The sequence below is a fragment of the Acomys minous genome, assembly GCF_964271855.1.
Source record: "Acomys minous genome assembly, chromosome: 9".
NCBI lineage: Eukaryota > Metazoa > Chordata > Mammalia > Rodentia > Muridae > Acomys > Acomys minous.
Genome location: NC_140490.1, coordinates 91,677,756 through 91,700,661, shown reverse-complemented (window position 1 = coordinate 91,700,661; position 22,906 = coordinate 91,677,756). Strand labels below are relative to the sequence as shown.

The window sequence follows — 22,906 nt, the reverse complement described above, 5'->3', positions numbered from 1 at the left end:
CTAACAGCCATAAAGAGCAGGAAACAAAATCTCCATTAAAAAATAAATTAAAAAATGTAAGTAAATGCGCAGTGCCATTGAAACGTCAGCCTCGCAGCTTCTTAGACTCAATAGGAAAATCAAGGCAGTGGCCCTCAATGCCTGATTTAAGATGCATTTCTCTATAGGTAAGCTCCTTACATGGCTGCTAAGGAAGAGTTAATTAACAACTCAAGAGAGAATGTTTTTGAAAACCTCATTTTTAAAAGGCGCTAATGGGAAAACCAAAATGACTGTGTTGCCAACAGGGGTCTCTTTAAAGCAGAAAGAAATGCATTGTCGAGAAAGCTCCCCTGCAAGTCGGCCCATTTGTATGCCCTGTTGGTGTCACCTAGCTGGTTCATCTATTCATGGGCATACAGCTCACCTTTGGATATAAGGCTCTGCACTTATATGTGTCTGACAGTCAGCACTTTGTCCTTCAAGCCAGTCGCCACCTTCTGTGGATGACAGAGATCAGCAAAAGTCCTTTGCTTTTTACACAGGTTTCTTTCCAGAACTTTTTCTTCCCCCCAACTTGCAAAAACAAAGTACTTTGCATCTCTTGGCTTCATGCATTTGTGTTATCTGGTGGTTTTTTTTTTTTTTTTAACACAAATCCAAGCAGCCTCATATATGCAATACCCACTGCGTATTCTGCAACCATACAGTGACACAGCTTCGGTGTCTACTTTTCCACAAGTCCGTACATATACTCCAAAGACGTACGATGTCACTTGTGTGAAAAGAAAATGGCTTGTGTCCATTTGGTCCTTGTGTGCCGGTACAGAATTGCATATACGTTCTGTGGAGAGTGTCCTTTTTGGGGGGAAGCTCAGCTGTGTGTCCGCGTTAAACCCAGGTTTGCTTTTCTTTCGTTAATGACAGCGGAGAAGGTCAAGAGGATGCAGGGGAGCTTGACTTTAGTGGCCTCCTGAAACGTAGGTGAGAGCCAAGTGATGCTGTGAGCGGCCTGGATCTCTTAGACCCACCCAGAGAAGTCATATTTAAGTTGAATGCTTGTCAAAAAAAATTTGTCATTTCTTAACATGCATTCTGCTTATAGAACATAACAATCAACTAAGAAAGGGAAAGCAACGATTGCATACTAATTTGGTGAGGCTGCTTCCTAAACTTTCTACTTACCTGATTTATGAGTTTTCATGTATTTTCATAGTTGGGGGTGAGGAAATTTGATAACTGAGGCATAAGGCTGAAATGCCTAGAAACAGTCAAAACTGCAGATGATTCTCTTCTGCGATTGGGTAAATACAGCTTTTTTTCTACCTTTGATTTTTTTTTTTTTTTTTGATACTTGACTGAAAATGTGAGTTATGCATTTTTGGTAGTGGTCTTTGCAACAGACATTCGTTTGGGTATATTATTTATGACTCAAATTAAGACATTGATTTGAAGACATGCTGATATTTCATAAGACAGTAACTAGATGAAAGATTTTTTTTCTCTAAATATCCTATTATGACACAGGATTGACTAGAAGATACACCCTTATTCCAGAGACATTTAAAATGCCATCCCTGAGACGTACATTATAGAAACAATAAAACATAGTAGTAAACCAAAATAAACATTTATTACTCACACTGCCTTGACAGTATCATCTTGTACAATAGAACATATAGGATAGTCATATGGATATTAGGCATATAATAATGTTTTAGGATTCCTGTGCATATATATACACATATAAAATCATATAATAAACTTCATTACACAAGTGTTATTTGTAGCTATAAGGCATTTTCTATAGTGGAAAACAACAAAAAGAAAGTGTTATTTGCGAGGACTATATTTGATCTAACAATTTTGAGAATAAATAGTAAGCCTATTAGTCTTTTTTAAAAAAAGATTTTATTTATTTATTGTATATGAATGCTAAACTTGCATATATACCTATATGCCAAAGAGGACATTATATCACATTATAGATGGTTGTGAGCCACCATGTGGTTGTTGGGAATTGAACTCAGGACCTCTGGAAAAGCAGACAGTGCTCTTAACCGCTGAGCCATCTCTCCAGCCCTGCCAATATAATATAATATAATAATATATATATAATAACTACAATTTTGGCATCAGTTTTCATTTAGCTCTTCAGATTTATTTTAAAAACAATTTCAGTCCTCTTTGTGATATTAAAGGCACATTAGTACAAATGCCTGGTCTACAAAGTGAGTCCAAGACAGCCAAGGCTAACACAGAGAGACCCTGTCTGGAAAAACAAAAACAAAATTAAATTAAATATAAACAACTTGGATCATGGTAGATAGGAGAAATGGTACACATCCTCAGGAAAAATTGAAAATTTAATTTTTTAAAATGCATTTGTCTTCATACAAAGAGCACAAACACACATACACACTCATGAATGAATGAACTCAGGCAACAAACATACATGCATGCACATATGAACACACACACATACAAACACACATATCCTCACACATGCATGCATGCACGCACACACACATGAGCATAATCAGGATGTGATACAGCAAATTTAGAGTCACGTCCTGATTTAAAAAGGAAAGGGAAATAAAAAATAACAGGCAATTTCTACCAACAATTTGTAAGGGGAAGAAATAGGAATCTAATTACACAGCCCCAATGACTACAGTGGGAAATCTTGGGACAAAAGGGCAGTGACTGTGTCTGCAGTTCTCATTTCCTTCCGTCCTTTAATTAAGGCTTGAGTTCGCTGGATTGTTCACATAAGACTGCGTTTATTTAATATACTGTACTAACCCACCATTAGAACCATAGGAGGAGTGTGTTGCTTACTAAACTGTGGTTGCATGTGTTTTCCTTGTGGTAATGACACATGGTTCCCCTTCCTACTTCTCCGGACGCGTGCAGCCAAAGCTGTATTGGAATAAATATTAGAACCAGCATCTGTGCACCAAAAATTCTCCCTCTGCATATTAAAGCCAGCTTATTCCAATGCCCACTAGATGAATCAAGGCTAGTCTTTGGGGCGATATCTCATTATGGGATTAGACCTTTATAAATACTTCGAAATCTTATTCTACATAACATTTCTATAAACGTGTGATGGTTCACTGGGGCCATCAACTTATAGAAATTTGCAATGTAGATAAAGGTACAGTGAACACTGTACAGGTCTTATCCCAGGGACGCAAAGGAATCCGAAAGCTGGATTTTCTCTGCTCGCTGTGCACTAGTCCATTAACCACACAGTGTCGTGAGCAGTGCCCATGACAAGTAAAGACAGGTTGGCAGACTGCTGCAGAAGACAGCTTTGGCCTCATATCTCCCTACAAAACAAACGCTTCCGTCTAAAATTGAGGATATAATAAAGCTATATAGTAAAAGAAGAAGAAAGTAGGTTGTTGATGTTCACGTACAAAGTGTGATGAGGGACACGGCGGAAAAGATTACGTCCTCACACCTGACTGCGAGACGTGAGGATGGCTGCCTGTGAGGCTGCCCTAGGAGGCGGTGAGCATTTTTACTGGTTTCCTCGGTAACCACTCACCTCATGAGCTTACTGTGTCTCCTTGTTCCATTGTGTCTCTTATACCTATTTAAATTATAGTAAATATTGGGTGTGTAGCTCAGTTGGTAGGGTGTTTGCCTGGCACATACAAGGCCATGGCTTCAATTATTCACACCACATAAACTGGGCGTGGTGGAACACCCCTGTAATCCCAGCACTCAGGTAGGTGGGAATTAGAGAAGCAGAAGTTTAAGGTCTATCTTTGGCTACATCATAAAGCGAAGGAGAGATAACCCTGTTTTTGTTATGATCCCAAGTATGGGATCGGAACGGTCTTGTGGGAGAACAGGTGAGGTTAATCCACTAGAAGATGAACCACCTCGTGCGGGAGCTTGATTGTTGCCAGCTGAAAAGATCCCGTGACCAGACTCTGGGAGGAGATATGTAAATGAGCCCAGAACTGGAGGCGGGGCCTCTGGAGACTTGGGATAGTTTTGGCTGTTCATCGTTTCACTTCGAGATGCTCCTAGAAAGAACCACTCGAGGGAAGGCTTCGGGGCTCCAGTTTCCTGCTGAGGTTCCGGGTTCTGGTTACTCCAGGTTCCAGCAGAAGAAATCCAATATCCTTACGGTTTTGTTATTCCTTAATCCTCTTTTCCTATTGTTTCGGTTAGTCGTTAATAAGTTCGTAATAAAATATATTGGTTAAGGAAACTGAACCTACAATAAAGCCAAGGCTAGCCTGGCCTACATGAGCCATTTCAAAAACAAACAGAATATAGGTTTTGGGTTTTTTTTTTTTTGGCTTTTTTGTTTGTTTGTTTTTTGAGACAGGATTTATCTGTGTAACATCTCTGGCTGTCCTGGAACTTGCTCTGTAGACCAGGCTGGCCTCAAACTCATAGAGATCTACCTGCCTCTGCCTCCCATTAAAGGCGTGCACCAACAGAATAAATTACATAGATTTTGATATGTTTACATCTTCCCACCAAATGTAATATGAAATATGAAATTGAAATACATAGGACATAATTTCTCTTGGTTAAAATAACACATGTAACAAAATCTCCAGATTTAACATAATCTAAGTATGAAGTAATTCTAGAGTTTGGGTGGATATATTTAGGCTGGAATGTGCTGAAAAGCTTTAGGAGATTAAATATACATACATGTACTTACATAAACATTTAACTGCAAGCCTCCAACTTGAAAATTCTTTTAAAAATTTTTTTATTACCTTTAACTATGTGTATCTCTTGAGCCACCTCTACAGCCCCCAGTCTGAAGTACTTTAAAAGATGAATTTAAAATGGAGACTGCTTTCAGTCAGCAGATTTAGTGAATCTGGCAATTTACTAACAATGTTCCAATTTAAGGATAATTTCAATTTCTTTTTGTTTGTTTGCTTCTGAAACAGCATTTCTCTGTGTAGCCCTGGCTGGCTGTCCTGGACTAAATGTATAGACCATGCTGGCTTCGAACTCACAGAGATGCACCTGCCTCTGCCTCCTGAGTGCTGACACATATTATACCCCTTGGAGTAGGTGGTATTGTCATGTACTCCTCCATGCAGTCTGCATCCTTTGGTCAGATCATATTACCCTGTTACTTGTTCATGAAATTTGAACTATTTTTTTACATTAATCTGTCTATATTGCAACCCCATTCTTGCTCTTAAAAAATTTCAAGATGGTATATTAAGATGGCGTATGACAGAATTTTTTTTGCCTCATTCTTTTTCCAGCCAACTTAGAAAAACAATTAAAATTTAATTTATTTATTATTATACTTTATTCACATCACATCATAATTGTTATCCCCTTGTTTGTATTAAGAATTAAAATTTAAGCCAGGCGGTGGTGTCGCACACTTTTAATCCCAGCACTCGGGAGGCAGAGGCAGGCGGATCGCTGTGAGTTTGAGGCCAGCCTGGTCTACAAAGTGAGTCCAGGACAGCCAAGGATACACAGAGAAACCCTGTCTCAGGGGGAAAAAACCAAAAGGATTAAAATGTATTTATTTTAATTCCCATCCTCCCTCCCTGTTCCCCTCCCTTAGACCTCTGATGGGGGTAGGGGGGGTTCCTCCCCCACCGTCTGACCACAACGTATGAGGTCTCATCAGGATAGCCTGCATCCCCTTTCTCTGTGGGCCCACAAGACCACCAGGCCAGGGAAAGTGATCAAATCATGGGCACCGGAGTTCATGTCAGAGGCAGTCCCTGCTCTACCACCTCCCCTGTGCGCGCGCGCGCACACACACACACACACACACACACACACACACAGAGAGAGAGAGAGAAAGAGAGAGAGAGAGAGAGAGAGAGAGAGAGAGAGAGAGAGAGAGAGAGAGAGAGAATGAGCTGTCCACCAGCCACATCTGAAAATGGGCCCTAGGTTCTCTGCATGCGTTGTCCTTGGTTGGTGCATCAGTTTGTTCAGGCCCGCCCCCCCCCCTGTGTCCAGATCCGCCTGCCTTGATGGTCCCTGTGGTCCCTTGATGGTCCCTGTGGTCCCTTGATGGTCCTGACCCCTCCGGCTCTTTCCATCCCCCCAACTCTTCCATGCAACTCTCAGCACTCTACCCAGGGCCCTGCTGCAGTTCCCAGCATCAGAAAGACAATTTCCTTTTTAAATACATCTTTATCCACAATAATATCAAAAACAAATAAAAAATCTTTATGATGGTTTCGATTTTAATGTAAAAATAATAAAATAACCCACATATGTACTAATGTGACAGAACAAATGTTATTGGAAAAATCCAGAGGTTTGAAATACTGTCTAGATTATGTTTACATCAATATATGTCAAAAGGGCTTTTTTTTTTCATCCACAGGCCAATTTTAAATTGTATTTTTTTGCCTTGTTTTTTGAGATAATTGTTTGTTTGTCTGTGTAGTCCTGGATGTCCTGGAACTCTCTCTGTAGGCCAGACTGGCCTGGAACTCACAGAGATCCCCCTGCCTCCACCTCCTGAGTGCTAGGATTAAAGGCGTGTGTCATCACCTCCTGGTTTAAATCTTAATTCTCTCTTTAAAAAAAAAAATCTTATTTTTTAATCCAGTGTTCAAACAGAATCTATCTATTCCCCACATGTGGCATGAGATGTATTTTTAAGTTTCTGAAAATTCTTGCTTCAGTTTGATCTTTCGGCAAAGATCAAATGCGATCAGACTTTAAAATAATTGAAAGGAAAATATCTCAGAATTTGTCCTGACATCTCTGCTCCTCCTACAACTACGTTTTTAACTTGAAGAAGTAAAGTTCGAAGTGTATATATTTGATCTTCCACTATCTGGATGTTTCCAATAAATAAATAAATAAATAAATAATCAAGTCCACTCAGTCAGTGGCTCTAAGAACCTTTAGCATTCGCTGGCCTTCAGCCCCCCCCCCGCCCCCCGCCCTCCCCCAGCCCCGCCCCGGACAGTTTCTAACCTAGACGACCCTTCTTCCGGGCTAGGGAGGTGAAGCAACAGGAAGAAGAGCCCGAGATAGACGTGTGGGAGCTACTGAAAAACGCCAACCCCAACGAGTACGAGAAGATCGCTTTCCAGTATGGCATCACCGACCTGCGTGGCATGCTGAAGCGGCTCAAGCGCATGCGCAGAGTGGAAAAGAAGAGCGCAGGTGAGCACTCCTGGGGGCGTGGCAGAGGCGGGTCCGCCACCTAGAACCAACCCTGTGGGTCTCAGGTCTCATCCAACTTGTCATCCAGTTTGGGGCGAGGCTCCACGAGCCTGCAGGGCTTCGTGTGCAGGGTAGGTATCCACCTTTTTGGCTCTCATTCATGATTCCAGAAACAGCCCCTGAAGTGGAGAGCCCGCTGACGGCCCCTTTACCACACTAGCTGTCCTAAATTCTGACTTCTGAGTCAGTGCGTTAGGTGACCGGTTGGAAATTGAATATTCATTGTTAGCTTTTTAAAATGAGAGAAAAGTGAGCATAAGCCAATGGGAGTAAAGGCGTTCGCTGCCAAATCTGACCACTTTAGTTGGAACCCAGGATCCCACGTGGTGGAAGGTGGGAACAGACTCCCCGAAGTTGTTTTCTGACACCAACTCCCAACGTGCATGCAGGCACATTCAAAATAATGTAATTCAGAATTAGTAGTAGTGCTATTTTTCTCTCATGCTTCTTTTTAAAACACATGAAGCCGGACGTGGTGGCGCACGCCTTTAATCCCAGCACTCGGGAGGCAGAGGCAGGCAGATCGCTGTGAGTTTGAGGCCAGCCTGGTCTACAAAGTGTGTTCCAGGACAGCCAAGGCTACACAGAGAAACCCTGTCTTGAAAAACAAAAACAAACCAAAACAAAAAAAATAATTCTCTTTACATTTTAAACCACCCCATCTTACATTGTATACATGTCAACATACCTCTAAAACAGAAGGGGAAACTGAGAAGGCTTCTAAATTTGTTCTTCCCAGAGACTCATTTCTTTTTTTTTAACGTGTTCTCAGATTTTGTGCATATTTAACTATTTAAATTAGTAGCTTTTGGGGGCTAGAGAGATGGCTCAGTGGATTAGAGCACTGACTGCTCTTCCAGAGATCCTGAGTTCAATTCCCAGCAACCACATGGTGGCTCATAGCCATGTATAATGAGATCTGGTGCCCTCTTCTGGCAGGCAGGTGCACATGCTGCTAGAGCACTCACATAAAAATGTAAATAAATATTTTTTTAAAAAATAAGTTTGTAGCTTTTGCATATACACACGGTCATATTTTTGTTTGTTTGTTTCTGTCTACAGCTTTTGCAAAAATTCTCGATCCTGCGTATCAGGTTGATAAAGGAGGCAAAGTGAGATTTGTTGTGGAATTGGCAGACCCAAAGCTGGAGGTGAAATGGTTTAAAAATGGTCAAGAAATTCGACCCAGCACTAAGTAAGTGACCTTTAAAAGACCCAGTCAAAATATAAGCGAGCAGCAGTTTGACTTAACTTTTAGAGAATTAAGGAGCGCTTCTGGCATATGTCCCATCATTTCCCCCATCATCCATCTGCCCCCTTCCTGTCTGTACACCCCCCCCTTATGTCTTTATAATATAAAACTGTGTGGAGGGAGAGGAAGGGTTGAAGTCACTTTCATGTACTTTGGAATTCTGAAAGCCATAGTGCTGTGTAAAAGAAACTCTTTATGTTTCCTGAGGCTTCTTCAAGCGAGCGGCAATTGTTTCTTGTCACTACACATTATACGTCATTATCTCAGAGCATTGCCAAACTTGTCTCTATTCAAAATGATAAAACTTAAGACATATTTAAACTGTACATTTGCTATGGCAATTAGAAGGTTTGGGGGAGTTGTCCTTGGTTTTGTTTGTTCGTTCCCCTGCCCCACCCCAATAACAGGGTATTTGCTACTGGTTGAGCATCTTCTACTTGGGTGCTGTTGGGAGTACCCACAGCATTGCATCTGAACAGAACTATCTGGTGTTAAGACAATGAAACGTGCCTAAGCCTGTGTTTTATTGTATCTTGTCCCTCTTCCAAAGGAAGGGGTTAAACTAATCCCCGGTCCCTGATGGCACGGCGGCTTGGTCCCTTATGAAATTACTTCACGGGGGACCTTCCTCAGCCCGGAGGATTTTCAGCTGCAGTGTGTTGTTTTAAGTTAATAAGAGCCACATTTACATCGATACAGACTTTAATCCCAGAAACCTGTCACTTTTAGAGTACAGTGAAGTAGCTTTCAGCTTACCCATGGGCTGACGCCTGTCAGGATGATTTTGAGGTGACAACATTTATACCTGGTGCAGAAGTCTCTTGAAGGCGACCTGGATTCACCCAGACATGATTTTCCTTGGTTAGCTTTACCAGCGAAAATGTTAATATGTTTTGTTCTTGAAGTCTTCAATCCTAGAGATTTCTCCAATTTGGAGTTTTTTGCTCAGTTATGAGAGTGCTACCGTGTGTGCCTCCATAATCAATACATGTAACTAGAGTATTTTCTCTTCCTGGCTTTTAGTTTTCTGTTTCTGAACTTTTTCTTTTTTAATGGAGTTGATTGGATGTGTATTGGTATTTGGCCTTGCGTGTGTGTCTGTAACCTTTGTGCCTGTAGAGGCTAGAAGTTGAGTTACAGATAGTTGTGAGCTGCCATGTGGGTGCCGGGAATCGAACCCATAGCCTCTGGAAGAACAGCCAGTGCTCTTAACTGCTGAGCCATCTCTCCAGCCAGGAAAATGCTTTCTTAATAGAGAGTAACTGTGATACAACAGGCCCAGTGCTTAAGTTCATCCAAGAAACTGCATATTTGCTGCTGATCTTATCAATGAAGTTCTGTTATTGCTTCAATTGAACAAGCGTTTATTCATCCAACAAAAATAACCTGTGTTCACAGGCTAGATAAAGTCTCTGTCACTTTTGTAACGTACACAATCATTTGAAGAATGTACGAAGTTAAAAATTTCTCTTAACACACTCAAAACCGACTCTATTTTCCAAAAGAGGGTTAAAATTTTAACTATATGAGAATTTGCTTATATTTGTGATGGAAACGTATATGAAAGGAAAGAATAACAAATAGTTTGTACAAATACACATTTTTCCATGTAGCGTAAAAATAACAACGAGCTTCTGCTTGACATCAATTGGGCATATGCAGTATGCGGCATAAGTAGGAGACCACAGCTCTGCCCTTGATTCTCAGGCATTGACAAGTTACAAGCCAAATTTACTAACAGAGTAAAAAAAGATCAAGCTCACCAACTCTGCCTCCCTCCTGCTCAAAACAGATACATCTTTGAGCACAAAGGGAACGAGAGGATCATGTTCATTAATAACTGTGCACTGACAGATGACTCGGAGTACTATGTGACGGCTGGAGATGAGAAATGTTCGACGGAGCTCTTTGTAAGAGGTAAAAAGAAATCTCGTCGTCTCGCATTTTCAAAGGGGCGGAGTCTCTCTCTCCTCCTCCTCCCAGGGTAGCCACTCCCAGCCCACAGCAGAAGCAGTCGCCCTCTGGAAATGGTTGGCTTGCCTGTTAGATTGGCTCACCCTTGAGGCGCCATTGCATTGGCGGGTAGCCTGAATCCCACTCACTCATCCGATTTGTTGAAGGAGAGAGAAGCTAAGAGGGAGAGAGAAAAACAGAAACAGAAACAAACAAACAAACAAACAAACAAAACCCTGCTTTGTGAAACTACCTCGTGGTTTTGAGTTAAGCCAGGCGCCATTCTGCAAGGTTGGTTTCGTTATAGCTTTGAAACCCGACAGACTTTTAATGGGTAATCTGTATTTTGCCCACTTAGCTGGATGCAAGTAGGGTCTCATGAAAGAAAGCGGCTTCAGAGAGAGGAGGGCATCACTCACTGGCATCAGAGGAGCAGCATTTACTAAGACTGGGCGAAAACAGCTCAAGGAGTTAGGGAGAGCCAGGGTGACTTGTTTTTTTGTTTTTGTTTTTGTTTTATGATGCCCTCTGATTCCAGACACTTCTATCCCCCATGCTTGACTGAGGGACAGAATCAAAACCTCCAAGCATTGTACATCCTCCTTCATCCATATTGTCGACTGCCTGGTACCTTCCTTGATGAAAGCAGGATATTTGGTGTACATCTTATGTACTCCCCAGAGCTATAATTTGAACAGCTCTGGGGTGGGGAATGGGCCCAGCATTGTTAGCTATTTGTTTTGCCGTGGATAGACATAGAGACTCTCACCTCCAGTTTACACACCTGATTCGTTAACGATTCTTTCCCATTGCTGGATTTTCCTCTGTAAACAAACTGGGGTTGGAGCCAGAGGCTTTGGATATTTAATGACGTGGAGTTCTCTTCTTCCCAACTAGAACCTCCAATTATGGTGACCAAGCAGCTGGAAGACATGAACGCTTACTGTGGCGAGAGAGTGGAGATGGAAGTTGAGGTGTCCGAAGATGACGCCAACGTAAAATGGTAAACGGCTTTGCCCATCGATGCCCGCCTGCCTCTAATAGACAAACCGTCTCCATAGCAAACATGGGAGAGGCTTCCCAACATGAAAATGATCTCAACCTCTGTTGTATTAGCAGAGATGATATGCAAAGCCATACCGTGATCTGAAAAGCCAACTCTTAGAGATCTGTCTGTGCAGACTTATAGGGAGGCGGGATCTGAACTGGAGTACACAGGGTTGTACTGGACTGGAAAGACAATGAATGTTCTTCAACTCTGTTGCAGGCCTTACTGGCAGCCCACATGGAAAAAACATAACATACCGATTGTTCCATTGCTGCTGGGAACATAACCCACTGTGACAGAACTCACCTCGCATGCTCAAGGTCCCAGACTCCAGCCTACAGTCCTAAGCACTCAGTTTTCATTACATTTATTTTTGCAGTTTCCCTGGAAAATACAGTACACTGACAATCACCAGTCCCTTTCAAAAATTAGAAAGAGCCAGAGGATGTGGCTTAGGAGGTTGTACAAGGCCCTCAGTTGACTATTTGCACTACACACACACACACACACACACACACACACACACACACACACACACAAATATAAGGCTTGAGGAGGTGGAAACTGATGACTCTTTTGTTGTATGCTCCCTGAGAGTTAACTCAAAACTGAAAACTAGCCGGGCAGTGGTGGCACACACCTTTAATCCCAGCACTTGAGAGGCAGAGGCAGGTGGATCGCTGTGAGTTCGAGACCAGCCAAGGATAACACAGAGAGACCCTGTCTCGAAAACAAACAAACAAACAAACAAACAAACAAAAACCAAGTAAAAACTAGAAGAGTTAAGATCGTTAAATAAAATGTGATGTTGAGAGGAAAATAGCAAGTTACACAACAGGAATCCGTAGTCGTTGGCGTAGAGGAGATTAATCCTACTAAACTGGAACACAGAGAACTTACAAATGTGTTGTGTGGCCAGAAGTGGAGCCGAACACATTCTTAGCCTCTGGTTGAATGGGAGGAAGGACTCACGTTCTTCTAATGTGGTTTCCTCCCCAATACTCGTTACACTATGGATTAATCAATGGGTACCCCAGCAGACCTCTTAATGAAGTCATGCTCTCTAACAAAACCTTTCTGTGTGTCTGGGATCTGCTGGGGACCTTGGAAGACACTGGGATAAGACAACAAGCTAACATTTATTTCCTGGAAATTAATTTTTTGCTCTTATAATTTTAAATATGTATGTATGTATGTATGTATGTATGTATGTATGTATGTATGTGATGTGATAGTTTGATTGTAACTTCCATTCCCTCCCCTCCCCATTCTCTTCCCCTCCCCGTTCAACCTCTTCCTCCTCCCTTTTAAATCCATATTAATTCAGGTTTAAGAATGGTGAAGAGATCTTCCCTGGCCCCAAGTCAAGATACAAAATTAAAGTTGAGGGCAAAAAACACACTCTGATCATAGAAGGTGCCACAAAGGCTGACAGCGCGGAGTACTCTGTCATGACAACTGGGGGACAGTCATCGGCTAAACTGAGTGTTGACTGTAAGTCAGACCTCTTTAGATGCCTTCTAAGCTGGCTTAGAAATAAGATGCTGCTTGTTGACTCAAGCAAAGGCTCAACATGCTTGATCTTTTCCTTGTGGGATTTTGAAATTGGTAGACTTGGGCTCTGCTCTAGCCAAACGTCATATCGGGTCTCTTGGAAAGGAAGCAATTTCTTCTTCTTCTTCTTCTTCTTCTTCTTCTTCTTCTTCTTCTTCTTCTCTTTCTCCTCCTCCTCCTCCTCCTTCTCTTCCTCCTCCTCCTCCTCCTTCTCCTCCTCCTTCTTCTTCTTCTTCTTCTTCTTCTTCTTCTTCTTCTTCCTCCTCTTCTTCTTCTTTTTAAATAGTAGAGCACAACCCTGGGGGAGGGAGGAGAAATGATGAAATGACTGAAGGAGAGATAAACATTTTTTTGTTGTTGTTTAGATCACAAGTGGGGGATGAGAAAAAGACTTGTGAGAGAACAGGTGATGTTTATCCCCTTAGAAGTCGAACCACCATGAGGGGGAGATTGGTTGTTAACCAGCTGAAAAACATCCTTGAACAAATTCTGAGAGGAGGTATAAATGTGAGCCAAAAACAGGAAGTGGGGCCTTTGGAGACTTGGGATAGTTTTGGCTGTTCATCGCTTCACCTCAAGATGCTCCTAGAGAGAACTGCTCGAGGGAAGGCTTTGGGGCTCTGGGCTCCTGCTGAGGTTCCGGGTTCTGGTTACTCCAGGTTCCAGCAGAAGAAATCCTGCTGATTATGCCAGGAGAATCATTCCTTGGAACTGATATCTCTACAGTTTTGTTATTGTATTCTTTAATCCTCTTTTCCTATTGCTTAAGTTAGTCGGGTTATACTCGAGGTACTCTCTGTTAATAAGCTCATAATGAAATATATTTGCTAAGAAAATTGAGTCTACAAATCACCTGCCATAAAAGTTATAAGTGTCAGACCTTAGAGGAAGACAGTAAATATTCCAAATGCTGATACTGTTTGCATCATTATGACTCACTATCTAGTCCTTAAATAATGATTTAACACTCACCATGCAACTTGGTGCACATTTGTTGTGAGGAGGAAAAAGTTGTTTTAAACCTCGGGGTGCCATTGAGAACTCTCAGTTGAAGTGCTCGTTTGCAGATGGGTAGGCTTCCAGAACCTAAGAGAATTAGTGTTTTTGTCCAAATGGCCTCTTAAAATAGTGGTTTCTCAGTAACAAGTCTATTCAGAGCTTCTGCAGAAACTAAAAGAGCAAAATGTCACAATAGTTAGTCACACATGCAGAGCCGACAGGTTCTTACCTGACATCTGTAGCCATTCAAAGTAACTATAATCAGTTCTGCCTTCATGTGATATATCTATTTCTAAAAACCATTATGCTATATAAACTCATGTGATAATAACCATGTGGCTTATGTCATAAATAAGATTTGGGGCATTGCATTCAAAAACCCTGCTAGTGATGCTTTAAAAACAAAATAAAGAGGTTTGGAGAGGTAGCTCAGGGGTTAGGAACACTGCCTGTTCTTCCAAAGGTCCTGGGTTCAATTCCCAGCAACCACATGGTGGCTCACAGCCATCTATAATGTGATCTGGTGCCCTCTTCTGGCCTGCAGGTGTACATGCAGGCAGAGCACTGTATACATAAATAAGTCAATCCTTTAAAAACAAAAAACAAAACAAAACAAAAAGGCAAGGAAGGAGATAACAACCAGGATGTAATCTGAATAAATTATAATAAATTAAAATTTAAAAAAATAAAGGGTGGAAAAATGGCTCTGTTGTTAGGAACACAGGCTGCTCTTGCAGAGGACCCAGGTTCAGTTGCCAGAACCCACATGGTGGCCCACAACCATCTGTATCTCCAATTCCAAGGGATTTGATGCCCTCTTATGCCCTTCATGGGCACCAGGCATGCACAGTGCATACATACATATAAGTAAATATCCGTGCATATAAAATAAAAACAATTGTCTTTTTAAAAAAAAAAAAACAGACTTCATTCAAAAGAACAAAAAAAGTAGTGTCATAGTTTTCCTCATGTTAAATTGTTGGTAAATACGGCACTTCACCTTGAAAGGGACCTGAGATTTACTTGTGGGCCTGGGGCTGGGATGCCTGTAGCTTTAAGGGTGTCATGAAGTAGCGTTGAGGATTACCTGAAATCAGATGAACAGTTGTAACCTCGGGTGTGAATGGGTGAACAACAGTCATGATGGCTATTTGAGGAGATGGAACTTGCCTTGCACTTGATTCTGCTCAGTTATGACCATTGAAATAAGCTGTCGTCTTCCAAGCACATTTTGCAGAAGAACCAACGGGAACATTGTGAAATGTTCATAACGCTCTCTATTTCTGCAGTGAGACCTCTAAAGATCACAACGCCTCTGACTGATCAGACTGTGAAACTTGGCAAAGAAGTGTGCTTGAAGTGTGAAATCTCGGAAAATGTACCAGGAAAATGGACAAAAAATGGCCTCCCTGTTCAGGAGGGTGACCGGTTGAAGGTTGTTCACAAAGGAAGGTAAGCAAGCCAGATGGGCTGTCAGTAAGGAGTTAGCCACATTCGCTTTTCCTACTTCCTGATGACTTAGTCATTGACTCTGTGGAAAGTAGGGAGATGCCTAGTCTAGTAAGAACTTGATTGCTTTGCTGTAAACCACGTCCTGCTTGAGACCCCTGAGACAGGGTTTCTCTGTGTAACAGTCCTGGCTGTCCTGGAACTCAATTTGTAGGCTAGGCTGGCCTTAAACTCAGAGCGATCCCCCTGCTTCTGCCTCCTGAATTCTGGAATTAAAAGCGCCACCACGCCCAGCTAGATTTTTGGTTTGGTTTTGGGGGGAGATTGTTTGGGTTTCTTGTTTTGTTGTTTGTTTGCTTGCTTGCTTGCTTGCTTGTTTTTCAAGGCAGTGTTTCTTTGGGTAGTCTTGGCTGTGCTGGAAGTAGCTCTGTAGACTAGGCTGGCCTCGAACTGACGAAGATCTGCCTGCCTCTGCCTCCTGGAAGTGCTGGGATTAAAGGCGAGCGCCGCCGCCACCACCACCAGCATTAAACTGCACACTTTTCACAAGGAGAGAATCCATAGGCTCCATCCAGTCTTCACTGATTCATGGCCTTTAAACTTAAGAACGCTTTGGTCAGTATTTCCCTTTGTAATTTATTACATATTTAAATGTAGCATTATTAAGATTCTGTGTTTTGTTCTTTTTGAAGTTGTGAGAAGAAAGAATAGCAGACACCTGTGTACGTAATTGCAGGTTGTATTTGTAGAGATTCTTTCACACACTCCAAAGGAGATCTGACTTGGGTCAGTAAAAAAATAAACCCCCCTGTCCCATCCCTTTCTTTCTCTCTCTCCCATATGAAGCACGTGAATTAAATAAACGGCAGGTGTATCTTCAGTTTGGGTCATGGATAGGCTACACCCTTGCAAAGCTTGCAAAGACATATGTTTTTCCTATTTCTTTAGAATCCACAAGTTAGTCATAGCCAATGCTCTCATTGAAGACGAAGGCGAATATGTATTTACACCAGATGCCTACAATGTTCCTTTGTCTGCCAAAGTTCACGTCATTGGTGAGTAGATCAAAGAAATTATTGTGTAGCTGCCCACTGGTTTGCTTCCCTTGCACTATAATGCGTCAAAAACCATACGATTTAAAAGATACATCAATTGCTACTACTCACTCATTATAAGTGGTTAATTTGTGCATATGACAAGAAGTAGTTTTATAGGGTGAGATTTCATTCATAAATATATGTATGCGTGTGTGTGTGTGTGTGTGTGTGTGTGTGTGTGTATACATACATATATGTATATATATATGCTAGGTTATAAATTGTTACCAATGTTTTATCACTAGCCAAAATAGCACATGGAAATTGCTGTGTGATGACCAAAGCTTTGCTGACTATTCCAGATCCTCCCAAGATCATTCTGGATGGCCTTGATGCTGACAACACCGTGACAGTGATTGCTGGAAGCAAGCTTCGTCTTGAGATCCCCGTCACAGGGGAACCACCTCCCAAAGCCATCTGGAGCCGAGCAGATAAGGTTTGCCACATGCATGCACATGCACACACTCTTTGCCCTCGCCCCTATGACTGAGGTAAAGGGAAAAGGCATACATCAGTGTGTATGCTATAGCCAGGTGTGGTGGTACAGCCTTTAATCCCAACACTGGAAACAAAGGCGGGCAGGGTTCTCTTGAGTTTGAAGCCAGCCTAATCTACATAACGAATTCTACATTATCTACATAATGAATTCCAGGACAGCTAGAGCTACTATTCCCATACACGCACCAAGAAAAACAAAAACCAAAAAGACCCAAACACACATTTCGGGTATAATTTCTCTGAAAAGAGAACAGGAGGTGATCTTCAGATAAATCTATTAATTTATTTATTGTCATATTTCTAGTCATCCACTTATTTGGCCAAGCATGATTTTGTGAGTTATGAACACGGTCCCATCTTATAGTCCATGGATGTCATGGGGCAAGAAGGAAGAAAAGTAGTAAAAAAGCAAATAAGCAAATAAATTAAGGAATAAGATCACTTTGCATAATAAGAAGTGCTGTGGAAAAAAATAAAAAATATTTTTAAAATTCTTAAAAATTAAAAATAAATAAATAATAAAAATAAATACTTTTTTTTTCGAGACAAGGTCTGTGTAGCCTTGGCTGTCCTGTACTTGCTTTGTAGACCAGGCTGGCCTTGAATTCACAGCGATCCTCCTGCCTCTGCCTCCCGAGTGCTGGTATTAAAGGCGTGCACCACCACCACTCAGCAATAAACACATTTTTTAAAAAAGAAGTGCTGTGAGGACAACAAAGGATGTGGTAAAATGGTTAGGGTGTCTCATACCACAGCAAATACCCTGAGTAGAGGAAGACAGGAGTATTCAAGGACAGCAAAGGCTACCGAAAAAGCCCCCCAAATAATAACAATGATAATGAAAATAAGTAAATAAACGCACAAATCTAAAAACCCAAGAGCATATTATGATAGCAAGGGGCCCTCTAATCCGTGAAGCCTCAGTGGCTGAGAGCAAGCAACTCCCCTGGACTCGAACTCCACAGAGAAGAGATCTCCAGGTGAAGGCGGCTCACGTGCCAAGGTCAAAGGCAGAGAGTTAGTTTAGTGTGGGGGAGGCCTAGCAAGCCAGCGCTGCTGGGGTATGCAGGCCAGGAGGGGGAAAACAAAAGATGTGGGGGTGGGTAAAGTAGGTCAGGTCGAGCAAGCCCTGGCTTCCTGCCACAAAAACAATTACATTTAAAAACAGAGCGAGAGTTTTACTTCCAGCCCACGGAACCATAGGAACCTGACTCATATTCTCTAGAGTACAGTAATCCCCAAGTTGACAATATTGTGTGAACAGTTATTTCTGAACAATGGCTCCGACTATGACAAATTAATGACAGTGTCCTACAGCTGCCCGGAAGAGTTCTCTAGAGGTGGGGGTGTGTCTTATGAGTAGAGCCTTTGCCTGGCATGTGTGAGGCCCAAGGGTTTGGTTCCTAGCAAGGAGAGAGTGGGGCGAGGAGATATTTCCGTTTCCGCTCATGTACAAGGAGGAAACACCCAGACAGAACCTAAAGGCAGTTGAGCAGTTTTCATACAAGAAGCCCAAAGTGGCGGTTCATCAGGCGTGTGCCAGAGTGGAGCTCAGCATAGATCAAACCCTGGGGCTCTAAGGGCCAGTGTGGTGGCGCATGCCTTTACCCCCAGCACTCAGGAGGCAGAGGCAGGCGGATCGCTGTGAGTTCGAGGCCAGCCTGGTCTACAGAGCCAGTTCCAGACCAGCCAGGACTATGTAGTGAGCACCTGACATTGGAGATAGGAGTTGGGGGTGTAGCTCAATGGTTGAAGATTTTCACATAGCAGAAGGTAAAAGAATGCAGCAGAAGGCTCAGCGTTTCTCTCCCAAGTGGAAACCAGTCATTTTTCCATGTCCTTTTCGGAACTGGAAACCTGGAGCTACAGAGATGGCTCTGTGGTTAAGGGCACTTGCTAATCTTGCAAAGGACCCAGGAGTTGGTTCCCAGCACCTGTGTGGCAGCTAACAACCAGCTGTAGCTCCAGCTCCAGGATTTCTGACGCCCTCTTCTGACCATTGGGGGTACTGCATACACACAGTGCATAGATATGCATGCAGGCAAAACAGCATTCACATAAAATAAATATAAATAAACCTTTGTTTTAAATGGAAACTTTATATTACCTAGATCGGAAGCTGATCCTTGCACTGTTCTTCAACACTGCTCACTCCTTATCATGTTTTTTGTAGTTTGTTTGGTTTGGTTTGGTTTTTGTGTTTTGTTTTGATTTCTGAGACAAGATCTCACTAGGTAGCTCTGGCTGGCCTCGAACTTGTTACGTGCACCAGGCTGACCTCGAACTCACAGACATTCATCACCACAATGCTGGGATTAAAGATGCCTGCTACCACTCCCAGCCTTTTCAATGTTTTCCAATTTTCAAGACATCCATGCAAAAGAAAATCATGAGTCTCTGATACGAGTTGGTGGACTTCCGATTTTATACACCAAGAGGCTCATGTCTTAAAAGGACAACTTCTCCCCCTCTGTTTTCCTACCCTCCGACTGTCTCTTGGGAAGGCTTTTCATTAACAGGCTTTTTTGATCTGGGCCCCAACTCTGTATCTCTCAGGCGTGTGGCCTTGAGCACACGAAATCTATGGTCTCCTCATGTCTAAATGAGCTAAGCGTAGGGTGAGGACTGACGTGACAATGTTGGGACCCCTGCCTGCCTGGGGTCCTCAGGTGCTCTGCAGTGGCCCTTCTAAGTCAGTCCATTGTCCAACCTTCGCTTCTCCCTTGGCAGGCTATTATGGAGGGCAGCGGACGGATCAGGGCAGAATCCTACCCCGACAGCAGCACACTCGTCATCGATGTGGCCGAGAGAGACGACTCGGGTGTGTACAACATAAATCTGAAAAATGAAGCTGGAGAAGCGCATGCAAGCATCAAGATTAAAGTTGTGGGTAAGTTCTCCGGGAAAGCAACCCTCCCGAATGTGACTGGAGGAAACCACAACATGGTAGCTTTAGCCTGCAAACCAGCGCCTTGTGTGACCTCCCCACCCCCTCTTTTTTGTTTTGTTTTGTTTTTGTTTTTTTGTTTTTGCTTTTGTTTTTCAGACAGGGTTTCTCTGTGTAGCCTTGATTGTCCTGGACTCACTCTGTAGACCAGGCTGGCCTCGAACTCACAGCAATTCGCTTGCCTCTGCCTCCTGAGTGCTGGGATTAAAGGCGTGCACCACCACGCCCGGTCCCCTCTCTTATTTTTCCTCCTCTGTTTTCTTGTCTAGAGGACTTCTCCCCAGAGGAGCTGAATAGTTAGGGGCATTGGGGGCTATTGGTTATTTGTTCTGCAAATAACTCTCTGGTACCCTTCAAAAGTTTAGAAAAGAAAAAAAATTTTTTTTACAATGAAGATATGATTATATTATCTTCCTTTTCCTCTTTCCAGCTCCTCCCATGCCCCCCAACTTCCTCTCAAATTCATGACTACACATACACAAATACACATGCATGCATACACACATGCGTGTACACACACACACACACACACACTAACTACATAGGTAAGATATACATACAACCTATATGGTTTCAGGACTGACCGCTTGGTGTCTGATAACCAATAGGAGGCTCATCCCCGGAAAGACTATTTCTCCCACTGTCAGCATTCCTTAGTTGCCTGTGCAGTTCTTCGGGTATGGGTGGAGGCCTGTGAGATTTTCCCCCTCCGCGTTAGCACATCTGTTGGTGTTGTACTTGTTTGGGGCTTCTTTAGGCAGCACACTGTAGAGTTCTGTTTTCTAGAACACACAGTCTCGCAGCAGATGGCCTGCTCCCCCCAGCGCCTAGACTCTTTCCGTCCCCTCTTCCACAGCGTTCTTGGGTTTGGGGCTTGGGTTATAGATGTATCAACTTGTGCCGGGCACCCCATGATCTTCTGCACTGTGGAGAGTTGCGCTAGTCTGTAGTAGTGCTTGCTGCGCACAAGCTAAGCTAAACTATAGAACATAGAGTCTTTCCAGTTCTGAATTGAATTTCCTCCAGTTGACATCTTGAATTCTTCTTATGGGTGTAAAATTGACAATAATTAGCCCTTGGTTTTCACTCTGCTGGACGTTCATTTTGTAGTTAATGAAATGATTATATTCAACATTTAGGTGATGGTTTCTTGTCACCATTTTTCAGAGAAAAGAACAAGAGCCTTGGGTTCCACGGGGGAACATGTCCTCTACTGCGACAGTTTTCAAGGGTTTACGGACATTGCTGGGTTCATTTTCACTGAGCTCTTTTCCCCTTACCCTCTATTGACTTTTTGTCCAAGTTAGTTTTTAAACCTATTTCAGAAAAATAAATAAATAAATAAACAAACAAACAAAAATAAAAACAACAACTTGGTACCAAGTTCTGACCTTCGCCCAAACCCCTATTTTCCTCTTAACATGTTTCCGTCCTGTCTATCACAGACATCCCGGATCCTCCGGTGGCACCAAATGTGACAGAAGTGGGAGATGATTGGTGCATCATGAATTGGGAGCCTCCTGCCTATGACGGAGGGTCTCCAATCTTAGGTAATCGCTCTGACCAGTGCAGCTGGCATTCTCTTAGTGTGTACCAGAGCAGACTGCATTCTGGGCATTGAGTGGAGGGAAAAACCTACTGAGTCGGTAGAGTCCTGGCCTAGCATACAGAAGGTTCTGGACTCAGCTCTTACTATTGCCAAGGAGAAGGCAGAGGAGATGGCGCTTGTTGTAATATGTACTCTGACTTCGAATAGCTGTTGAAACTGAAATATCTATTGCGACGTTCTATGATTCCTTGGGATTTGAGCAGCTCCGGTGCGTGTCCTCTGATCACCTGCCCTTTCTCTTGCTTGTTTGCTCTTTTCACTCAGCAACTAGTTCTGAGAGAGCTCCCAGCCTAATTTTCAGTGTTCTGGTCAGTAAATACCATAGGGCTGTGTTTTAGTTACTGTTCTATTGCTCTGAAGAGACACCATGACCAAGACAACTCTTCTAAGAGAAGGCGCTTTAATTGGTCGCTTGCTTATGGCTTTAGAGGTTTAGTCCGTGACCATCATGGTGGGAAGCAGACGGGTATGATACTGGATTAGAAGCTAAATCCTGATCTACAGCCAGCAAGTAGAGAGCTGGGCCTGGTGTGAGCTTTTGGAACCTCCAAGCCCACTCCCAGGGATGCACCTCCTCCAACAAGGCCACACCTCCTAATCCTTCTCAAGCAGTTCCACTAACTTACTAAGCATTCAAGCATATGAGCCTATGAGGGCCTTTCTCCTTCAAACCACCACAGGCTGTGACATGAAGGAATACTTTAGCATTACATTCTCAGGAGGATTTGCCTCCTTAATGAAGAAATACTTTTTCTATAGTAATAAAACTCACAAAACTGGCCTTTCTCGCCCACCCCACTCCACCTTTCTTTTTTTTTTTTTTTTAAATTTTCCATCGCTATAGCCTTCTGGACTCTTAGCTCCAAATTGTTCAGCTACAGTGGTTAAGTTACTAGGATCTATATGTCTGCTGTGACTCATTTTTCTTCTTTTTCTAGTACAACTTTATTTTTTTTCTAGTCCTATTATTTTAATTTTTTTTTATTTTACAGAGTTCACAGTTGTGTTATCTGATCTCTAACAACAGGCAGAATAAGGTGCATTAAAATATAAACGTATTTGGTTACTTCACTCAGTCTGCCTAAAATGTGTCAAAATATTTTTTTAAAGATTTTATTTATTTATTGTATATGAGTGCTCTATTTTCATGTATACCTGTATGCCAGAGGAAGAGGGCATTAGATCACATTACAGATGGTTGTGAGCCACCATGTGGTGGCCAGGAGTTGAACTCAGGACCTCTGAAAGAGCAGGCAGGGCTCTTAACAGCACACTGAGCCATCTTTCCAGCCCCCCAAATGTGTGAAATTTT

The 22,906-nt window shown here is 42.6% G+C and overlaps 1 protein-coding gene across 13 annotated transcripts in view; it reads left to right on the top strand.

Annotated features, from left to right (window-relative positions):
- MYBPC1 (myosin binding protein C1) overlaps positions 1-22,906 on the top strand; it is an 85,570-nt gene that overhangs the window by 37,931 nt on the left and 24,733 nt on the right. For all 13 annotated transcript variants that reach the window (XM_084795285.1, XM_084795280.1, XM_084795283.1 and 10 more), the window contains 11 exons: positions 907-963; positions 6,962-7,128; positions 8,251-8,383; positions 10,233-10,357; positions 11,291-11,396; positions 12,769-12,935; positions 15,284-15,446; positions 16,392-16,498; positions 16,843-16,976; positions 19,769-19,928; positions 21,431-21,535. In XM_084795285.1, coding sequence (XP_084651411.1) covers positions 907-963; positions 6,962-7,128; positions 8,251-8,383; positions 10,233-10,357; positions 11,291-11,396; positions 12,769-12,935; positions 15,284-15,446; positions 16,392-16,498; positions 16,843-16,976; positions 19,769-19,928; positions 21,431-21,535 — 1,424 coding nt within the window. The remainder of the gene's footprint in view (positions 1-906; positions 964-6,961; positions 7,129-8,250; positions 8,384-10,232; positions 10,358-11,290; positions 11,397-12,768; positions 12,936-15,283; positions 15,447-16,391; positions 16,499-16,842; positions 16,977-19,768; positions 19,929-21,430; positions 21,536-22,906) is intronic.